We start from the raw sequence: 21,737 nt of genomic DNA, 5'->3' as shown, positions 1-21,737 counted from the left end.
AGCCAAAAATAAATTAATTAATTAATTTAAAAAAACAATAGATTGCTCTTATAACACTAAATATATAAATCATCAGAAAATATCAGTATTTTACTTTTACAATTACAATGGTGAATGAGAGCCGAGTAGAAACGCTTTTGAGTGAAGAGATGAGAAAAGGCAAAAGTATAAAATGCTGTGACATTTTACTCTGAAATATGTCATGAACGAAGCAGATTTATCCGTCCACATGAAAGCTGTCAACAGAGGCAGAGAGGCAAACCATCACCGCCTCCCTATTGAGGCGGGAGAGAGAGGCAAAATGATAGACCACTGGGAGTGCTGGTGCCGCGCAGGATTTTAGGTTGATGATACTGCTCCTATTTTAGTAAAAATAATTATAATAAGGTAATAAGGCACTCAAATTATGAGGACAAATAATTATTGAAATAATCTAATAACCTATGCTATTTAACTATTACTTTAAAGTAGCCAACATATTAACAACTCATTTTTAATTATTTAGCTTTCAGCATCTATATTTATCTTATCTTTTATATAGATAGTAAGTTTTCAAATGGCCATATATGTGTTCTTACTGATTCATGTCGAATCTAGATTATTATACATGCCCATAAGCTTTCAGAACTCAGTTGATAAAACATTACACATGAAATGTTTTAAGCTGTTGGCATTTTGCATCGATGTTACAAATGGGTTGTAATTTGGTATCTACGCAGCTATGCTGTGCACACACACAGCTGCCGTATACACGTGGTATTAACCTGTCTCTGAAAACCTGGCCCGGAGTGAAGTCTGTAACTTCCGGGCGAAACGAGGCAGCGGGAGCCGCACAGAAGCATGGGCCCTCTGCCTGCCTGCCAGCCACCAGACACAACTTTGACAGGCTCTTCATCTGCAGGAAGGAGACTGCATTTGATTTCACAGATGTCCCTGGAAATCCAAGACTGAGTGTTAAGGGTGTGTGGATGGGGGTTAAAGTCTGATCTGATATGAATCCAGGTTTAGTAAAACAGAAAAGAAAGAATCTGTCATTAAGCTATGGCTATGGAGCTGTTCCAGAAGGAGTGAGGGGGGGAGGACAGCCAAAGTCCCCTTCTTCCCCACCATTTGGGAGATTCCAGGGCATCACAGGAAGTTCCTCTAGCGGGAGGCAAGCGCAGGGTTGGGAGGGCATTATTTTTCTATGTAGCGAAGTGGAGATTGCAGGCAGGAAGAGCTCATGGCGTTGATAAGGTGATGGGAGGTTGAGAGCTACTTTGCTCTGTAGCCTAAAAGGAGTCACGAGACTATTTGCTGCTGTGAGTGCCTTGTCTGGGTACTTAATTGCCATGAGAAAGTAGGAAGAAAACAATTGTTAAATAACCCATCTCAGGGAGGTAGAATTTTCTCCCCTGAAACTGTACCACTTTTGCCCCTCTGCCAACTTAACAGAATACAAAATGTACTTGGGTTTTCACTCAGTTACCCACAGCCTGTGTTTTAAAAATTCCCTGTTATACTCACATGTGGAATCTAAAAAACACAACAAACTGGTGAATATAACCAAAAAAGAAGCAGACTCACAGATCTAGAGAACAAACTAGTGGTTACCGGTGGGGATGGGGAGGGGGAGGGGCAATACAGGGGTGGGGAAGAAGGAGGTACAAACTATCAGGTATAAGATAGGCTCAAGGATGTATTGTACAACACAGGGAATATAGCCAATATTTTGTAATAACTGTAAGTGGAAAGTAACCTTTAAAAATTGTATTAAAATTTTTATACAATAAAATTTTATATAAAATTTTTATAAAATAAAAATCAAACACCCTCCCCCCAAAAAATCCCTGTTATAATAGCGGTAACTGTCCACATTTCTTTGGGGAAGCCGCACCTCTCTTAGAAATATTTATGGGTTTATTTGACAACGTAAAGTCCTGGGAAGTTGGACTCTGCACGAGGTCTGCAAGCAGAATGTCTAGAATTCTCTCCGGCCATGTCCCAGGGCCAGATCAGAGGCTGTTCACGTGGGGGGATGGAGCCTGGCATCTCGGGTCCCGAGGGTGGGGGACCTGAATACCATCTTAGCGGAGCAGAGTCAGGAAGGCAGCTGCACTCAGCAGGAGTGTCTCCCGCTGCCCCTGTCCCCTCACAGTTCCCTATGGGGACATGCAGCCACCTACTCATGGATGGATTCAGATGACAGACACCAGGAAATAATTCAAAAGCCGTGTTCCCCTTTCCAACGCCTAGATAAAATACATACGTAATAAAAACCTGCTAATAATCATTTATTGTTTGTTACCATACAGCAGAAGCCTCTTTTCTGATGGGTGGCAGGGCATGGGCGCCTCCTGTCCTGCTGCCCCTGTGCTGGGGCCATGAGCTGACCCTCCCTGTGGCAGGGACCGTGGTTCAGGCAAAGCCCAGCAGAGGCGGTGTGCTGCATTTGTGTGCAAGTACTCTATGGCTTCTTGAATCAACAAAACCTTAGTTCTTAATCAAAGGCAGCAGAAGAGGTTTGGACACAGATGGAAAACACAGCCGTGCCTCAACTCTCCTGCAGGTAGGAATGTGTGACCCTAGAGCTCACTGCTCCTCTGGCTTCCTTGTTGTTGTATCCTCTTGCGGAGGTGCCGCTGGAGCTGCAGCTTGTTGGTGAAGAACATCTGTCTCCAGCCCATTTCCTGAGCCAAGGCTCTCATTTCTGGGGTGATGTGGTCACAGGCAGACTGGACGATCTGCTCCCACAGTTTGCCTGACGTGCACAACTGTGGGTGGAAAAAGTCAGAGGTGGGTGACATCATACATGGGTTAAGGAAAAGTTCACTCACTCACAACATCACTATCCAACCCCTGCTGCCCGTGAGACAACGGAGGAAACACCACGGGTGCACAAAGGTGTGCCAGACACAGTTCTGAGTCCAGAAACTTCCTCTTTGAGGAGAGGCAAGTGCACAAGTATCTAAAGGATGAAGCAATATTCGATTAATGGAATAAATCAAGTCCTGATCTCATTTAAGATGCAAAATTTGAAAAAGAATAGATACATGTATATGTATAACTGAGTCACTTTGGTGTACACCCGAAATGAACACAACATTGTTAATCAACTATACTACAATATAAAATAAAAAGTTTAAAAAAAAGATGCAAAATGTGACACAGTTATAAACAGTACACATACAACATGATATGGTTAAGTTTACACACGCAACATTATGTGGTGAACTTCCAGTTAGCCACGTAACAGGCTGATAATGGTGTGGTCAACTGGTCTTCACCGAGGGCTGCAGCAGTTTCTCGAGGAAAAGCGTTGCTAACTCCTGCTCAGCTTCATGTTTAACCCTTGCTTGAGTCACCTCTCCCCGGGCTTGTACAGCGGACACCGTAGGTCACTGCGGGCTACTCAGTAGCGAACTGCATTGAAGCGGACAAGCAGCCCTCGGAGACTGCCAACCAGCACACCTAAAATTTACACATTCCTGGTGCCAGGGTCCCGTCCTCATGTTTTATTCGGAGTCCTTTGCATGCATGACATCACACCATGCAACAGAGTGGCCTACAAGATGCAGTCGCTCCCCAAGCCTGCCAGACACATGGCAAAGGGAGCCGTTCTCTGGGAATAATCTTCCCAGGGATGTTCTTCTGCAGTCTGGGCCTTTACCTGAGGGCCATGAAGTTAAGGACAGACAAGACCCCTCTGGCCCAATATCTGCACAAGACCACTTTGCCCTCCCTCCAAGTTCAAAGCTGCCAGAGTTCAGCTTCCATTTACCCAAGATTTCCTACTAGGACTTTTTCAATCGTCACTATCATTTACGGCAACTATGTTCATCAGTCTCCCGCTACTTTTTTTTTTTTTTTTTTTTGGCCGCACTGCTGGGCATGTGGGATCTTAGTTCTCCAGCCAGGGATCTAACCCACATCCCTGGCAATGGAAGCGTGGAGTCTTAACCACTGGACCACCAGGGAAGTCCCATCAGTATTCTGCTACTAAGCACTCTTAACAGGAGATTTCCTAATCCCTTGCTTCCATGCCCCCAAATCTTTCCTAAAGTTAAAGCTTCCACTACATGTATTATTTCCGACCTTAGAGATAGCCGTGACTTTTTGGTACCTGTATGCAAGACTAGGAACATTGAAAGGTGCTTGGATATTTGACACTGCGTAGTGATAACTCCGGTAATATGAAATGTGCTCAAAGAAGGGTCTCACGTGGGCCTCAGAACACTTCCTGGCTCCATCCTTCCTGTGCCAATTGTGCGCTCAGGGAAGTTCATCACCAACCTGATTCTCCTGTCACATGTGAAAATCCAGCAGTGGAAAGAATAGGCATGACAGAGGATCATTAAGGAGCCCACAGTTCCTTTAAACTGGTGGGGGGTGGGGAGCGGCGCAGAGCTTGTGGGCTGAGGCTCCTGCTTCCTGCTCAGACCCTCCCAGACACGGCCCCCTGGAGCAACTCACAAAGACTCCTCTTACAAGGAGGCAAAGAAACACAAGAAGCAGATGGGCCGCTGGAAGGTCAATAATGGTGGGAAACAAGATTATCTATGGATAATGATCTGTGCAGACCCTGTGTCTGTGAATAATAAAGAGAGTTGATCTGACTGACAAAAATTAGGTTGAACTAATTATTTCACTATTTAAAATTAGAGGGCAACTTTAACACTTAAATAGGAGAAGCAGACAGGCATGGTAAAGTCCCTCCAACTCCAGAATACTGAATCCAGTTGGGCTCTATTTAGAAAGGCGGGGGGCGGGTTCTGCAGAAAAGGCCTACACTCACTAATCATTCTTCCTTTCCTTAGAATTTGTTTTAGTTTCGTGTACAGCCTTTAGCCCTCAGCAGTCTAGACACAGCAAATTAGAAGACTGGTTGATGCCATCAGAGGCAGAGTAGTGAAAGCAGAGAACAACGGGTTGCGAAACTAACAATAAGGGAAGAAATAGAAAAGAGAAATACAAACTAAAGTGACTATAGTTTGGTCCATTTAGTGTGGAGATAAGCTGCCCCACAATTTTCAATAGCCTATTCATTCCTCCATTCATCCATCCATCCAAACTGTATGGAACACCTATGGTACTGGACAGGGCCCCTTGTTTCGGACCACAGAACATATTCTATGTTGTTTAAGCTGAGAGGGATTCAGTACAGGCAATAGGAAGCTCACAGAATATCTAGTAAAACCAGAGGGAAACGTTCAATGCTCTACAGCCAGGAATAACAGCAGCTAGATGTATAAAATAGATAATTAATGATTAAAAATAATTCTACTATAAATACCCTTGTTACATATATGTTTATTAACACATGACTTTCTTTAAAGTACATTCTTAAAAATTTAACTTTTCAAAAGAATTGAATATATACCATTAAAGTATCCTGTAGAAAGTGTTTACTGACTTATAATTCCTAGAGTAGTGTAAACAGAGCATCACCATGCAAAATAAATCCTCAGACTTCGTTGGCTATAAAGGTGTCTTCTTTTAATTTACATTTCTTTGTTTACTTATGAGATTGCTTTGTCGAACTTTGTTGATTTCTGTATTTCCTCTTTTGCTAATTGTTCATAATCTCTGTTCATTTTTGTATTACGGTATTATTAGTCTTTTACTTACCAATTTATAATAATTCTGCAAAGTTAATCATATGTTGCTTATTTTCTTTCTAAAGTTTGGGTTATTACTTTTTTTTTTTTTGGTAACATCTTTATTGGAGTATAATTGCTTTACAATGGTGTGTTAGTTTCTGCTTTACAACAAAATGAATCAGTTATATATATACATATGTTTCCATATCTCTTCCCTCTTGCGTCTCCCTCCCTCCCACCCTCCCTATCCCACCCCTCCAGGCGGTCAAGGGTTATTACTTTTACATGTGCAAATTAAAAATTTTTTAAATTTTGTTTACGGGGATAGAATCAAATCTAATAGTCTTTTTCAAAATTAATTAATTAATTAATTTATATTTTTGGCTGCGTTGGGTCTTCGTTGCTGCGTGCAGGCTTTCTCTAGTTGCAGCAAGCAGGGGCTACTCTTTGTTGCGGTGCACAGGCTTCTCACTGTGGTGGCTTCTCTTGTTGTGGAGCACGGGCTCTAGGCGTGTGGGCTTCAGGAGTTGTGGCACACGGGCTCAGTAGTTGTGGCTCGTGGGCTCTAAAGCGCAGGCTCAGTAGTTGTGACGCATGAGCTTAGTTGCTCCACGGCATGTGGGATCTTCCCGGACCAGGGCTCAAACCTGTACCCCCTGCACTGGCAGGTGGATTCTTAACCACTGCACCACGAGGGAAGCCCTAATAGTCTTTTATATATGGTTTCTGCCTTTGTTTATACGCCTATAAAGACTTTGTCTATTCCAAAAACATTTTTAAAAAATTAAAAAATATATAATAGATAACTAATGAGAACCTACTGTATAGCACAGGAACTCTACTCAGTGCTCTGTGGTGACCTAAATGGGAAGGAAATCCAAAAAAGAGTGGAGGTATGTATACATGTAGCTGATTCACTTTGCTGTACAGCATAAACTAACACAACATTGTAAAGCAACTATACTCCAATAAAAATTAATTTTAAAAAAAATCAGGGCTTCCCTGGTGACGCAGTGGTTGAGAGTCCACCTGCTGATGCAGGGGACATAGGTTTGTGCCCCAGTCTGGGAAGATCCCACATGCCGCGGAGCGGCTGGGCCCGTGAGCCATGGCTGCTGAGCCTGCGCATCCGGAGCCTGTGCTCCGCAGCGGGAGAGGCCACAACAGTGAGAGGCCCGCATACAGCAAAAAAAAAAAAAAAAAAAAAAAATCAGTAGTCAGATTAAAAAATGAAACAAGAAACCCAGACTGTTCTAGTGGAAATCTCACTGCTTCTGCTCCCCAACACTCAGCACCTAAAGATGTGCTAACGCCTTGGACCGGACCCTAGAACCTCCCCTACAGGCCTCAGCGCCATGCTGGCAGGAAAAGCACGGAGGCTGCCCCACCTGGCTCACATCCTCCTTCCAAGACTCTTGCACGTGGGTCTACTTGACAGAGCCCAGGCTACGCCCAAGACACTACTTGCAAAGGCATCCATGAAATGTAGCTTTTATCTTTCTTACCTTCACAGCACACAAAGGCAACTCCATGTAGTGTGAGGGAGCTCAAACGGGCGTGAAGCCAGCCAGCCCACTGCATGTCTCCTCTGTCTGACCTCCTGGCTGTTCTTATCCATACAGACCCTTCTTCTCACACATAGAGACCCTTCCTCTCACACGTAAGCTTCCCAATGACGGCAGTAGCAATGCTCTACCTAACGCAAAGCAACTGCCCCTCACACGGTGACAATGCCTTTATTCTCTGCCTTCACCTCCACCCCACTCCCGCCAAATCCCAGCAGTCACTACAAACCTCTGGGTAGTGTTTGTTACCTCTAGTTAATCCCAGTTCATCTTTGTATCCTAGAATTATAAAGTTAACCAGTACCGACTTGCCCTGTATAAAATAATAGAAGAAAGGGAAAGAGGAAAATATTGGTTTACATATAAGTGTACATATCAGGGCTTCCCTGGTGGTGCAGTGGTTAGGAATCCGTCTGCCAATGCAGGGGACATGGGGTCGAGCCCTGGTCCAGGAAGATACCACATGCCGTGGAGCAACTAAGTCCATGCGCCACAACTACTGAGCCTGCGTGCCACAACTACTGAAGCCCGCGTGCCTAGAGCCCGTGCTCCACAACAAGAGAAGCCACCGCAATGAGAAGCCCGCACACCGCAACGAAGGGTAGCCCCCACTCGCTGCAACTAGAGAAAAGCCCGCGCGCAGCAACGAAGACCCAACGCAGCGAAAAATAAATAAATTTTTTAAACATGTACATATCACTGGGTGAGGAAGAAAATATAGGGAGCTACTATAGTCCTAGGTTCTGCAACTGGTCACAAGCAGGAGTTGTGTTTGTAATTTTCTCATTCTACTACCCTTTCCACCATCCTTTTGTTCTCAGCCAGCACCTCAACTGGTCAAGCTGCTATACCTGCTGAGGTGATCCAAACCGTCTCCGGTTCCTGCTGGGTGTGAGTACTTCTTGATCGCTCAGGTAGAAGATGCTTTAGTCTTCTTTAAATAAGTTTTGCCATTGAACAGGCCAGTATTAGAAGGCACTCACAGAGGGAAATCCCTGGCTGTCCAGTGGTCAGGACTCTGCACTTCCACCGCAGGGGCCAGGGGTTCCATCCCAGGGGATTCCTCCCTGCTTGGGGAACTAAGATCCTGCAAGCTACGCAGTGCAGCCACCCCCAAGAAAAGAAAAAGAAAAAAAAAAGCACTTGCAGGGATGGTCCGGGTTCCAGAAATACTTCTCTGTAATTCCACTGTGAACAAGCAACTCTATTTTTCTCTAATAAACATGATTAATCACCAGAGCCAACACAGTAATGCCCATTTGGGGATTTTTTTTTTTTTTGCCTGTTTGTTCAGTGGCATTAGGAGCCCCAGATAGCCTGGGAGCACTCTTCATTCTTTTAATTTCTAGTTCAATGGAGTCATTGTTGTTCTTTAGGCGAAACTATTCATTCTTTGACTATCAAGATCCCTTACCTACTAGAAGCCTAAGTTGTGGAGAAGGAAACAACACTTTTTCACATGGGTGACTATGTATGATTCTGAGATGATACTCCCACTTCCGTCCTTTGATTGTAGCTACAGAAGAAACAGGACCACATTCTGGCCAGTGACCGAGACCATATAATACATCCTGTAAGACCGCGCTCCAACGTTGTAAAGTGTTGTCCGTTAGCTGATGAGGGATTAAGCGCCTCCAAGAAGCCGTGAGGACAAGTATTTCTAGACAGTGGAGTATGCAAGCTAAGAGCAGGAAATTGTGTACTCATTACCGTATTTATTTATGTCTACTTGTTTAATAAATGAATTTATTTCAGCAAAATAATCTGAAGCAATCTTGTACGGGCTATGACGATGGAAAAATAAGGCATTTGGTCAGTTTGCACACAATGCTGCTGAAGGAGCATGGCGTGCCACAAAGCCGAGCCACACCCAGAAGAGGTAACCCATCCGGGGGGGACACATCGCTGCTTTCTCCTTGGTGACAAGCGTCCAGTGTAACTGACCTACCGCCTCGTTACTGATTGGACCCCCTGGAGCATGGCGCCTTCCTGGGGACTCGGCATTGCCTCTCCTGTGACAGTGGGCAGGTTAATCTTGAAAATAAGAGACTCATGTGGTTGAGTCCGTGCACAATTTCCATCCTTGCCACCTGGGTATTTGGTTTATGAGCCCAGCTGGGGAAAGGAGCTGACTGACACCCATAGAGCAAACCACCTTATCATCTCATTACTGGAAGCATCCCCGGCACTGAGTGCTCTTTGGTGAGCAGTCACATGGGACACAAATACCTTGATTCTTTGGCTTATTCTGAAAAGTCCACCCAAATACCTCTTCCCCAAAACTCCTCATTAATCTCCAAATCTTGTTCTTTTCAAGACTTTGACCATCTAGGCAAAACATTAGCCTTTGCCCCACAGAAATCCAAGAGCTGTTTCTCAATAGCAGAGCAGTTATCTGTAAAAGCATCCATGCCTTTACTCTAAAACCCTGGAGGTACGAGGTGTAATTTTCCTGATGACGCATGCCATAACTTTCAGCAAGGATCCAGATAGACCATGGCCATACAGGCCACAGACGCTCTGAGCACCATGAAATCTGCTGGATCACAAGGAGCCAGTGACTCAGCTGCTTACACTGCAAGCTGGGCCCCATTTAAAACTGGCAGCTTTATGGGCTATTTGGTAAATGAATCAGAGACGCAAACTCAAATGTGCTGTATGTTACCTTAAAACTAAAAATATCCACAAAGAGCTGTGCTGTTTTCTTAGGATAGGAAGTTACAATAAGGCAACGGATATTAGATAACGCATTGAGATGGCAGGCCTCTCAATTTTTTTTTTTCTTTTTTTTGCGGTACGCGGGCCTCTCACTGCTGTGGCCTCTCCCATTGCGGAGCACAGGCTCCGGACGTGCAGGCCCAGCGGCCATGGCTCACGGGCCCAGCCGCTCCGTGGCATGTGGGATCTTCCCGGACCGGGACACGAACCCGTGTCCCCTGCATCGGCAGGTGGACTCTGAACCACTGTGCCACCAGGGAAGCCCCTTAAAGTATTATTTTTTTGTTGTTGTTGTACGCGGGCCTCTCACTGCTGCGGCCTCTCCCGTTGCGGAGCACAGGCTCCGGACGCGCAGGCTCAGCGGCCGTGGCTCACGGGCCCAGCCGCTCCGCGGCATGTGGGATCCTCCCAGACAGGGGCACGAACCCGCGTCCCCTGCATCGGCAGGAAGACTCTCAACCACTGCGCCACCAGGGAAGCCTGAGTAGTTTGTACTTTTTTTTTTTTTTTGTGGTACATGGGCCTCTCACTGTTGTGGCTTCTCCCGTTGCGGAGCACAGGCTCCGGATGCGCAGGCCCAGTGGCCATGGCTCACGGGCCCAGCCGCTCCGCGGCATGTGGGATCTTCCCGGACCGGGGCACGAACCCGCGTCCCCTGCATCGGCAGGCGGACTCCCAACCACTGCGCCAGCTCCCTGACATCTACGATGTCACCAAGGCATCCAAGGTATCTGCTACTCCTGCTCATCAGCATGATGTCACCAATGCAGACCAGAATGTAGGAAGGTGACAGGATCAATATCTCTGTGATTTAAGTATGACTCAGCTGGAGAACTGACATAGTCCTGAGGCAAAATGATGAAAGTACGCTGCTATTCCCATGAGGTGAAAGCAAATCTACTGTGGAGTTCTTTCTAGAAAATCCAGGAAGATATGAGGATGGTGGCCAGGCAGGAGGCGAGACAGAGTCAGATGATAGATATATTTTGAAGGTAGAGCTCATACCACTTGATAATGAATTAGATGAGAAGGAAGAGGAAAAAGAAGAATTAAGGACGAGTTTTCGGCTTGAGCAGCTGCGTGAATGTTGCCAAGGACAGAAAAATAAGACTGTGGGAGAATTAGAATTTGTAAATAAGTATGTGTGTGGGGAAATTCAGAGGTCTGGTGTGGATGTGTTAAATTTGAGATGTCTATACTGCTAGATCTAGGAGGAAGCATTGAGCATGCAATGAGATATAAAAGTTAGGAGTTCAAGAAGGCAACTCAGGGCTGGAAACGTATGTTTGAAAATTAGCTGCATGTAAATAATATTTAAAGCTATCATCTCAGTGTGACTGTAGATAGAGAAAATGGCCCAAGGAAGTGCTCTAGGACATTCCAGCATTAAGCAGTCAGGGCATAAAGTTTTCAGCCAGGGGGACTGAGAAGAGCAAAGAAAACCTGGAGAATAATGAAATGTGTAAATGCTGCTGAAAAGTGAAATAAGATGGGAATTAAAAACTGACTGGTGGGACTTCCCTGGTGGTCCAGTGGTTAAAACTTCACCTTCCAATGCAGGGGGTGCAAGTTTGATGCCTGGTCAGGGAGCTAAGATCCCACATGCCTCGCAACCAAAAAACCAAAACATAAAAAACAGAAGCAATGTTATAACAAATTCAATAAAGACTTTAAAAGCGGTCCACATCAAAAAAAAAATCTTTCAAAAAAAAAAAACTGGTGTATTTTACAAGGTGATGGACAATAGCAACCTCGACAAGAGAAGTGTCAGTGGCTTAGTGGGGATGGATGCCTGGCTAGAGTGACTCCAAGAAAGAATAGGAGAGGAAGTAGAAATAGCAAGTACAGAGAATGCTTGAGGAATTTTGCTTTAAGAAAAGAATGGGGAGTGAGGTCAAGGCAATTTTTTTTAAAATGTATGTTTATGTGCTGATGGAAATGATCCAGCAGCGGGGTAAAATTAATGATGCAGTGATGCATGGTGAAGAGGGGTAACTGCTGAGCCAAGTTGTTGAATAGGTGAGGGGAGTGAAATCCACAAGTGGAGGTGTGGCCATGGATGATAACAGGGAGAATTTATCACCTGCAACAGGAAGTAAAGCAGAACGAGGCGCCAGCAGAACTGGCGAGTGGCCTGGGAGGCCATTCTCTTATGACTGCTTCTAGTTTCTCATTGAAATAAGAAGACTCAACATCAGTGAAGAGTGAGGAAGAAGGTGGGATACAGAGACTTGGGGAGAGAGAAGAGGGTGTAAAATAGACATCTCAGAGGGTGAAAGAGAGAAAGAAACTCAGTTCTTTACAGGAAAAGTATTTTATAGGCATAGTGTAGTCTTTGGTTCTGAGTTGGTTTCTAAAGCCAGACACATGTTCAGAAAACACAGTCCCAAGAAACACAGAAAAGAGGAGAAATGAAAAATTAAGGTCTCTTTTTTCTAGTATGGAAGATGTTAAAGCAGGTAACTGTATTTGAGAAAAAATACTATTATGATACTATCTTCATTATATGAATCTTAACGTACACACTGCTTTGTTCGGGATTTCCAGTTTGTGGCAGAGACCGTGACGCTAACCAAGTATTCCCTCTCTTCTCCCACATCTCCCTGTGCCACACAGTTACGTGGGGCCGTGTAATTCGTTCTGGCCAAAGGACTATGAGTAGAAATGCTGTATCAAAACAGAGTGCATGAACTTCAGCTGTCTCTTCCCTGCCGCAGTGACTAAGGACACCACGTGCTTCAGATGGTTCAGTTACAAGACGGTGGAGTCTCTAATAGCCTGAGTTGCTGCAAGACATTGTGGAGCAGAGCCTCCTGTCAGCCCACAATGAGTATGAATCATGAATGAAACAAACAGATATTATTGTCTTAAGCCACTGTTGTTTTAGGGTGGTTTGTGATCCCAAGTCACAATTTCTAACTTGGTCTATCCTAATATAGTTATTATGGAAAGCTTTTGAATTTTTCTAGTATTTGATATGTAATTGCAACTTAAGGATGACTACAACCTTTGAATCCTCCACAAGATAATGATGGGGTCCTTCTTGTAGTGCAACTCGTTCAGAATAAAATCACCTTTATGGAATTCCATCAGTGAAATGATAAGCTGGTATAGACTCAAGCCATCTTCTGACTTTATTCCTTCTGTTAAATTTCATGGTTGCAAACTTGGTTCATTAGAAGTGACTCATAGGCTTCCCTGGTGGTGCAGTGGTTGAGAATCCACCTGCCCATGCAGGGGACATGGGTTCGAGCCCTGGGCCGGGAAGATCCCACATGCCGTGAAGCAACTAAGGCCGTGTGCCACAACTACTGAACCTGCACTCTAGAGCCCTGGAGCCCCAACTACTGAAGCCTGCGCGCCTAGAGCCGTGCTCTGCAACAAGAGAAGCCACTGCAATGAGACGCCCGCACACCACAACGAAGAGCAGCCCCTGCTAGCCACAACTAGAGAAAACCCCGCGCGCAGCAACGAAGACCCAATGCAGCCAAAAATACATAAATAAATAAATTTGTAAAAAAAAAAAAAGAAATGACTCATAGACAAATATTTAAAAGATATATGAAAAAGGAATCTGAGCTACCACAATTATATAGATAAGGATAATGAAGACTGTGACATGTCCTGAGGGGGCAGGACCTTTTCTGCCTTACTGCTCATGGGATGCTTCCATGTGGCCTGAGGAAGAAAATACTTTCATGGCTTTGAAAGTATCATTGTGGGACCTACCTGCTGTAGCTGCAGTCTACCTGAGGGAAAAAACACATTCCCATACTTAACTCCATCTTATGAAAGACAGAACCTGTTCCTCATGTTCTTCAGGGACGAGCTGATTTGAACGCTGGCCCTGCCACTTAGTAATTAAGTCATCCTGGACATTCTACTTATTGCTCCGAGCCTGGTCTCCACGTCTGATCTTGCATTTGGTCATCTGAGGAGGAGAATAAACTGATTCAAGCACACCAGCCATAGAGTAAGGCTGCCCGGGCACAGCACCTGGCTCCATGTTCATTATCTGTGTGCTTTACCTGAGCTTCTGTTCCCCCCTTGAAAATCAGGACAAGAGAGTCTCTACTCATCCATCTTACGGCACTGTTTGAGGATTGCACTGGACGACATACATTCAGCGCTTAGCACGTAGTAGATATTCAATAAACGGAACTTATTATGATTATATGGAAATGATACTAAACTTTTAGTGCTGTGAGGATTAGGAATAACATATATAAAGCACATGGAAAAGATGTAATCAACGGGCGGGAAGGGGAGACAGAATAGATGCTACCTCAGCCATTTCTGAGGAGACACCGGAAACAAAGTCCCCATAGGCACTTAGCCACTGGGGGGCCAGTTCAGTTGCCATAGTTGGGAGTCTAGGGAGCACCCCGCAGTGCCAGGATTGGGACAACCCCGCCACCATGCGACAGCTGTCTAAAAGTGACCTGACTGTGCCCCTAACTGATGTCCCCCACCGTGGACCATCACTTCAGCCCCCCAGGCCACACCCAGCTGCCCACTATCCACCCTGCCCACAATTCCAGACAGCCAAGCATCCCATTCCCACCACCCCTGGCCTGGCCTTGGCACTGTCCTACTTTGCTCCCACGTGTTCTGACTTCTTTCTGGGGGAGGTGAAAAACATGTAAGCGTTATCTCTATTTCATGACACCATTACACTCACTTTCGAGCAGAAAGCAGCCAGTGGTGGTTACTTTCATACTTCATGTTACTCTAAATGTATTCCAATAAGGGAAAAGAGTGAATTTCAAACAGAAGTTAATAGTGTAATCAAGCATAATCGTTTAAGATCCTTTCTGCGTAAATATCAAAAGCAAAAACTATTATATTCACATCATGAAGGTTACAGTTAAACAGCAATGCTGAATCTTCTGATAATGACAGCCCCCCAAACATTTTGATGTTAGGCAGGTCCTTCATTATCTTATCCCATCTTCAACAGTTCTTCAAGGTCCAGTTTCTCTACTCGGATTACAACATATTCTAAATATAAACAAGAAAGGAAAACTCTTAGAAAATATCTTAATATTAAAAAATAAAACAGGACTTCCTTAGCGGTCCAGTGTTAAGACTCCATGCTCCCAATGCAGGGGGCATGGGTTCGATCCGTTGTCGGGGAACTAAGATCCGGCATGCCATGCCACACGGCCAAGAAAGCAATAAAATAAAATAAAATAATGAAAAATAAATAAGTAAGTAAAAATAAAACAGATCTGAACCTCCTTTTAAAACTCTGAACTCTGTAACACTAGTATAGGTGACTACCCCTTTCCCAGCACGATACATTTCAGGATATCAGTGTATCTTATATAACAGAGATTATGGAAGAAAATGATGAGGTTTTGGAGGAAAGGAAGGAATTCTTACAAGAGAGCTGAAATTTCTACCAGTGTAACTTCATTTATGACTTATTATATTTTACAATGAAAATATTCAGTTTTGTTTTGTATTATAAGTTGGTTTACAAAATACCCCCATCTAGGACTCCCAAACCCTGGGGCTCTTTTGCTTGATAGATGCCAGGTTGCAAAACACAAAGTACCCATCCTGACTATGGTTCCAGCTGCTTTGATCCAAACATAGCCAATCGTGGATTTAGCTCCCCCTGGAGGTGGTGCATGAACTTAACACACATAAACTACATTCAAGTTGAAAGGGATCCTAGGGTTTATCTAGTTAAAAACTTTCCTTTTATAAATGTGGAAATTAAGGCTTAGAGGGGATAAGGGTGTGACTGCCCAAGGTTCATGGTGCAGAGTAGCTGAGCAAAGAACAGAACCCAGGTCTCTGGTCTCAAGCTGATTTAAACATCCACACTGCCTGTACACAAGTGGAGTTGGAAAAACAACAGCCCCGCCCCCATCCCAAGCTTCCAGCCTTTCAGAGTCTCATGAGATATTTTGTCTGTACAATTTTAATATCAAATGGTCAAATTCTTGGCCTGGATGCTTAGAATTGGGTTGCAAGACAATGCAGACGCTGGGTCCACCAAGACCTACCCAATCCGACTTGGGGCCTGGCCTGTTTTCACCTGCTCCCTGGGTGCCGTACCTACGTGGCCAGACTTGGGGATCACAGTCATAGGGAATTTGGGAACATAAGGAAAAATTTGTTTCTCTGTAGGCCAGAATGTGACAGAGGAGAGATTTTCTTCCTCCGTGGGCCTGTTCCTGAGTCAGTACCAAGATGAATATGTTTATTTGCTAGTCATGATCGTCCCTTCCCCTTCTGGACCTCAGCATTCCCCAGGAAGGGTCTACGTGGCAGCCTTACCTTAGTGAGCTCACTGCAAGCCCAGGGCTGGCCCTCAGTGTGACTTTCTGGTATACTGTGACGTGGGACCCACCTTTCAGGGGTGTGCTTATATTAGCCAAGCTCCCAGAGGCTGCCTCTTTACCCTGAGAAATATTAACCATCCACCCACGAGACCTTCAGATGCTCATCCCTGGAGGCTCCACGGCTTGGTCAACACGGAATCAGAGCAAGGGCAGGCAGCCAGATGGCCCTGATTGCTGGTGGCATTAAGTTTGATAAGTGGAAACTTCCATCCTTGGGTGTGGGCCAGCACCACGGGCTCTCCCAGGCTCAGGCCCCCGTCCACCCAGAGTCCCTATACCCTCTGTGTCTCTCATGTGTCTTTATGCTTCCAGGGCAGACCCACTTCTGCAGAGTCCAGTCTAGCCATAGTGTGGGGCGTTATTTACAAATAGCAGAGGGGAAACAACCTAAATGTCTATCAGTAAGGATCTAGTTTAAAAAATTATGATTTGTCCATATAATAACAACTTAGGGCACTTTTCTAAACTGAAGATTTATACGTACTGACATAAAAGAGTGTCTAAAATATGTTGCGAAATAGGAAAAAACCGACAAAGAACAATATATAATATGCTACCATATGCTTTTTTTTTTTTTTTTTTTCTTTTCAGTATGCGGGCCTCTCACTGCTGTGGCCTCTCCCGTTGCGGAGCACAGGCTCCGGACGCGCAGGCCCAGCGGCCATGGCTCACGGGCCCAGCCGCTCCACGGCACGTGGGATCTTCCCGGACCGGGGCACGAACCCGTGTCCTCTGCATCGGCAGGTGGACTCTCAACCACTGCGCCACCAGGGGAGCCCTACCATATGCTTTTTAAAAGGGTATGTGTACATGTATATATGCTCACACATCTCACACACACACATATGTGCACAGACTCTCTCTGGAAGGACCTATGAGACACTGGTAATATAATTGCTGCTGGAGATGAGAATTAGAGGAATGAGGATCAAGAATGAGAGGGAGGGACTTCCCTGGTGGTCCAGTGGCTAAGACACCGTGCTCCCAATGCAGGGGGCCTGGATTTGATCCCTGGTCAGGGAACTAGATCCCACATGCATGCTGCAACTAAGAGTTCGCGTGCCGCAACAACTAAAGATCCCGCATGCTGCAACTAAGACCTGGTGCAGCCAAAATAAATAAATAAATAATAATAATAAAAAGAATGGGAGGGAGAATTACTTTTTACTACACATTAAAAGACATATAATTTTTTTCAATTTTCAACCTGGTTATTGTAATGCAAATCGATTTTCTTTTTCAAAAATATAAACAAAATGGATATAGCACAAAGCCCAAATGAGAAGCGTTCAGGAGTTAAGAGTGATGGGTCACGAGGGAAGCCATTCCTCCGAAAGGGAACAGCATAAGCAAAGGCCAAGGGGCCCAGAGAGCCCAGCACATGGGACAGCTGCACGCAGTCTACTTGGCTGGGGCTGGGGCTGGGGGCAGGAGCTGGGGCCAGGGCACCACGGCCTGAAGTGCCAGCTAAGACTTTGGATCTCATTCTGAAAACGATGGGACATCACTAAGTGTCACTGAGCAGGGCAGTGATATGACCAGAGTGCATTTTAGAAAGGCCACGCTCAGCCCGCACGGAAGAGCTACCAATGAAGCAGTGAAAGGGCAGCCACGAAGGGACCCGCCAGAGAATTCTGGAAGCAGAGATGGGTCAGGACATGGAAGGCCTCTTGCCCTTTGGATGTGACAACCAAGAGGTTACTGTGAATGAGGCCAGAGATATTTAGGAGGCATGGAGAGAGGGGAAATGAGAGATGAAGGGTAAACAGACAAAAGGCCAGTGGCTCCCAGAATTTTGGACGGTGTAAGACCAGCAAAATTTTTAGATATCAAACAAAACAACAATTAAGAACCAAAATAAGATTGCTGACTTTTTAATTTGCCAAGTAAGGATAATTTGTTAAAATTATCACATTTTAATACCACTATTTTATAAAAGAAGGGACATTTTAAATCTCCCCCAAATAGGAAGGCCTAACCTCTGTTGAAGAATGGTCATTTAAATGGAATGAATTTAGCTTGATGACAAACTCTTCACATCACCCATACTGTTCCCATTTTATCGCAGATTATAAAATCTCAGTAGGATGAATGGTGCTGGTTTGCTGAGTGTGAACTGCTATGTAAACCCTTATTTTCACAAACAGGGAAGGAAAGAGATTGAATAAGAATAGAGTTGAGAGTTTTTGTTCTTTGAAGGATGAGACTGATTTAAGAAAAGTCAATGGAAAAACCAATTGAAAGAGACCTTTAGAAATAAGCACTAAATGTAACATAGTTTCCCAGATTGGATCCTGAAACACGAAAAGGATGTTAGTGGAAAAACTGATGAAATACAAATCAAGTCTGTGGTTTAGTTAATATTATTGTAGCAACATTAACTGTTGAGTTTTGATAAAATGTCCCAGGCTGGGCTTCGCTGGTGGCGCAGTGGTTGAGAGTCCGCCTGCGGATGCAGGGGACGCGGGTTCGTGCCCCGGTCCGGGAGGATCCCACATGCCCTGGAGCGGCTGGGCGCGTGAGCCATGGCCGCTAAGCCTGCGCATCCGGAGCCTGTGCTCCGCAACGGGAGAGGCCACAACAGTGAGAGGCCTGTGTACCGCAAAAAAAAAAAAAAAAAATGTCCCAGGTTATGTAAGACGTCAGCATTAGGGGATGCTAATTAGGGGAAGGGCAAACTCTCTGTATTATCTTTACAACACTTTTATAAATCTAAAATTATTTATAAATAAAAAGTAAAAAATACATAACAACAACCACACAGAAGAGAAAGGAGGTAAGTGACAACCTGAAATCCTTTGGGTTGGAACTTGGAGCTGGGTGGCAGGTGGCACTGGTCTTGAACAGGAAGGAAACCTCCCTCCCTGGGACCACAGGAAAAAGTGGGACAGGGATACAATTAATTTGCTAATAAATGTGCCCCCAAAAGTTTGAAATAGAAGACTCTTCCTTAATAAAATAATTTAATAACTGAGGGGGCAAAACAGTAAATGAAAGTGGTTTATAAATGAAGGGAAAAATATGTAAATGGAACATATAATATTCGGACTAACAACAGAAGTGAATGGTTAATATTACACAGAAAGAAAAAAGCAGCCTTGGATCATAGTCCATCTTTGAATTATTCTGCTCTGCAAGGATTCTGAGGGCTGAAACCAGCAACCTAGAAAAGCCTTACTTTAGAGTGCCGGGTAAATTACGGAGGCTATTTTCAAGATTGCGCTAACATAATGGCAGGGCATTGGGAGGGAGAGGAGTAGAAAGTGGAAATGAGCAAAACCCGGAGGGAAGCCAGTTGCTCCAAGTAAGGAATCTACAAGTAAGGAATCAATTTCACAAGACACTGCGGTCTCCGCCATTTCCTATGGAATTCTTCCATTTATTCTCAGGAAAAACCCAGGCCCTGGCAGAAGCTTTTAATACATTCCCACTACTATATTTTAATCACTTAAAACTCTCCTTCAGTGATGATCATTTTGTAACGTATAGAAATAGCAAATCATCATACTATGCACCTGGAACTAACAGAGTATTGTTGATCAATTACACATCAATTAAAAAACAAAAAACCAAACAGCAAACAAACAAAAATCTTCCTTCATTTAAAGCACGAATAATCAGCTTCTTAGCAGCAGCAAGTACAAAATCTTAACTTTAATACTTTTTTTAAAAGGGCAAAAAAAATACAGTACAATGATATACATAATACTTGGTTCTGGCCCTCCATTTTAGGGGGAAAAATCAAGTATACATGTTTTTATACTCAAAAGGGGTATATTAAGTAATACAGATTGTAAACTTAAAATTAATATATAAAAATCAAGGAGGGCTTCCCTGGTGGTGCAGTGGTTGAGAGTCCGCCTGCCGATGCAGGGAACACGGGTTCGTGCCCCGGTCCGGGAAGATCGCACATGCCGCGGAGAGGCTGGGCCCGTGAGCCATGGCCGCTGAGCCTGCGCGTCCGGAGCCTGTGCTCCGCAACGGCAAAGGCCATAACAGTGAGAGGCCCGTGTACCAAAAAAAATCAAGGAATTTTTTTGCATTACTGTGAAAAAAATGTTGACTTTTTAGATAATAAGATTATGATCTGAATCATCTTGGGAGATGCTGCAGGTTCTTGTATAAATGGACGTTGCCCTGGTGAGACAGGCTGGGACCTGGGACCCCTTGCTGAAGCTGGGACCCTTTGCTACAGTGCTGCAATGCTTACACCTGGACACACCTCTCCTTGAGCAACCCAATACAAAGAAACGGTGTGGGACTAAAAATAACTGCATGCATGTGCAGCTGGGACTAATTGTGGACAAAAAATACAAAGAGACCAAAAAAAACCCAACTGCCACTTTTGAAGGGCCTGGAGCAAAACCAGGGTACTGCTCATGCCCCCTGCACACAACACTACCTAGGGGGTGGGCAAAACACCTAAGCCACCCCTCCAGCCCAACCCCTGGACACACCCCTACCCTCACCCCATGTAAGGAACAAACTTGCCCCCAACTCAGGGAGCAAGCAAACAAGGGAAACTGTTGTTTATTCTCACTACCCCCTGCTGCAGCAGGGGCCCCAATACAGCCTTGACTGAATTTCTTGTCTGGCCTCTAGTCAATTTCTATTGCTTGGGGAAGGCCAAGACCTTCTACCTTGTACCCCTGTACCTTCCACCAAGTCTTTGTACCTTGTCCACACTTTCCTTGTTGAATTGCTCACACTACCTGGTTGGTAACACTGGTACCTTACAGCTAAATACTGAGTTAGGGTTCTTCAGTTGCAAGCAACAAACTCCAACTCTGATTAACTTAAGCCAAAAAGGATTAAACGGAAGGATAGTATGTGTGTGTTTAGGACACGACAGGGCTCTAGAATTGAAGGAATAGCTGAAGGGGCAGGAACCAAGGCACCTTCCAGGATCTAGGAGAGGAACTAATAATAGTTGCATCAAGGCCCTAACATTGGTTGAAATCAGCACTAACTGTGTTTTCCATTCCTGTGTCCTTCTGCTGAGGATTCAAAGCGAGAGAGTCTATTTGGTGAGTTTGGGGCATGGGGAAAACCAGGGCACTACAACGAACAGTGCCTCAGAATCACCCATAGTGGGAGATAGGTAATTCAGAAAAGGGCTTTTACTGGAAGAAATGGAAATGGCTGGGGAGTAATCACCTCCTTCCTTCTTCTTTTATGCCATCATGCCTCTGCCTGAGTTTCTGCCTGGACTTGGAATGCCCCTTTGACCTGGAATGCCCCTAGCTAGCCAGGCCACTTGATGAACTCCTATTTTCCCCCCAAAACACAGAAAAAATAACCCACTTCTGTGAAGCCAGGCAGAGCAAATCACCTTGTACTGTCTTAGTACCTTGTTCACACTTCCCTTGTTCAATTGCTCACACTACATTGTGATGATTTGTACCTGTATGGCTCTCTCCTATTAGACTATAATTTCCTTGAGGGCAAGAATAATGTCTTTTCAACTCTGTTGGCTCTGTGCCTAGGACAGTACCTGTCATAAAATAAGTATTCAACAA

The 21,737-nt window shown here is 44.7% G+C and overlaps 1 protein-coding gene across 2 annotated transcripts in view; it reads right to left on the bottom strand.

Moving 5' to 3' along the window:
* Window positions 1-550: 550 nt before the first annotated feature.
* Window positions 551-21,737, bottom strand: part of FBXO36 (F-box protein 36) — a 102,751-nt gene continuing 81,564 nt past the window's right edge. For both annotated transcript variants that reach the window (XM_079924547.1, XM_079924548.1), the window contains exon 4: window positions 551-2,753. In XM_079924547.1, the coding sequence (XP_079780673.1) occupies window positions 2,565-2,753 (189 nt within the window). In that variant the 3' untranslated portion in view covers window positions 551-2,564. The remainder of the gene's footprint in view (window positions 2,754-21,737) is intronic.

This window comes from Stenella coeruleoalba (assembly GCF_951394435.1).
Source record: "Stenella coeruleoalba genome assembly, chromosome: 6".
Lineage (NCBI taxonomy): Eukaryota > Metazoa > Chordata > Mammalia > Artiodactyla > Delphinidae > Stenella > Stenella coeruleoalba.
Note: the sequence above shows the minus strand (reverse complement) of the source record. Positions and strands in the feature narration are given on the sequence as shown.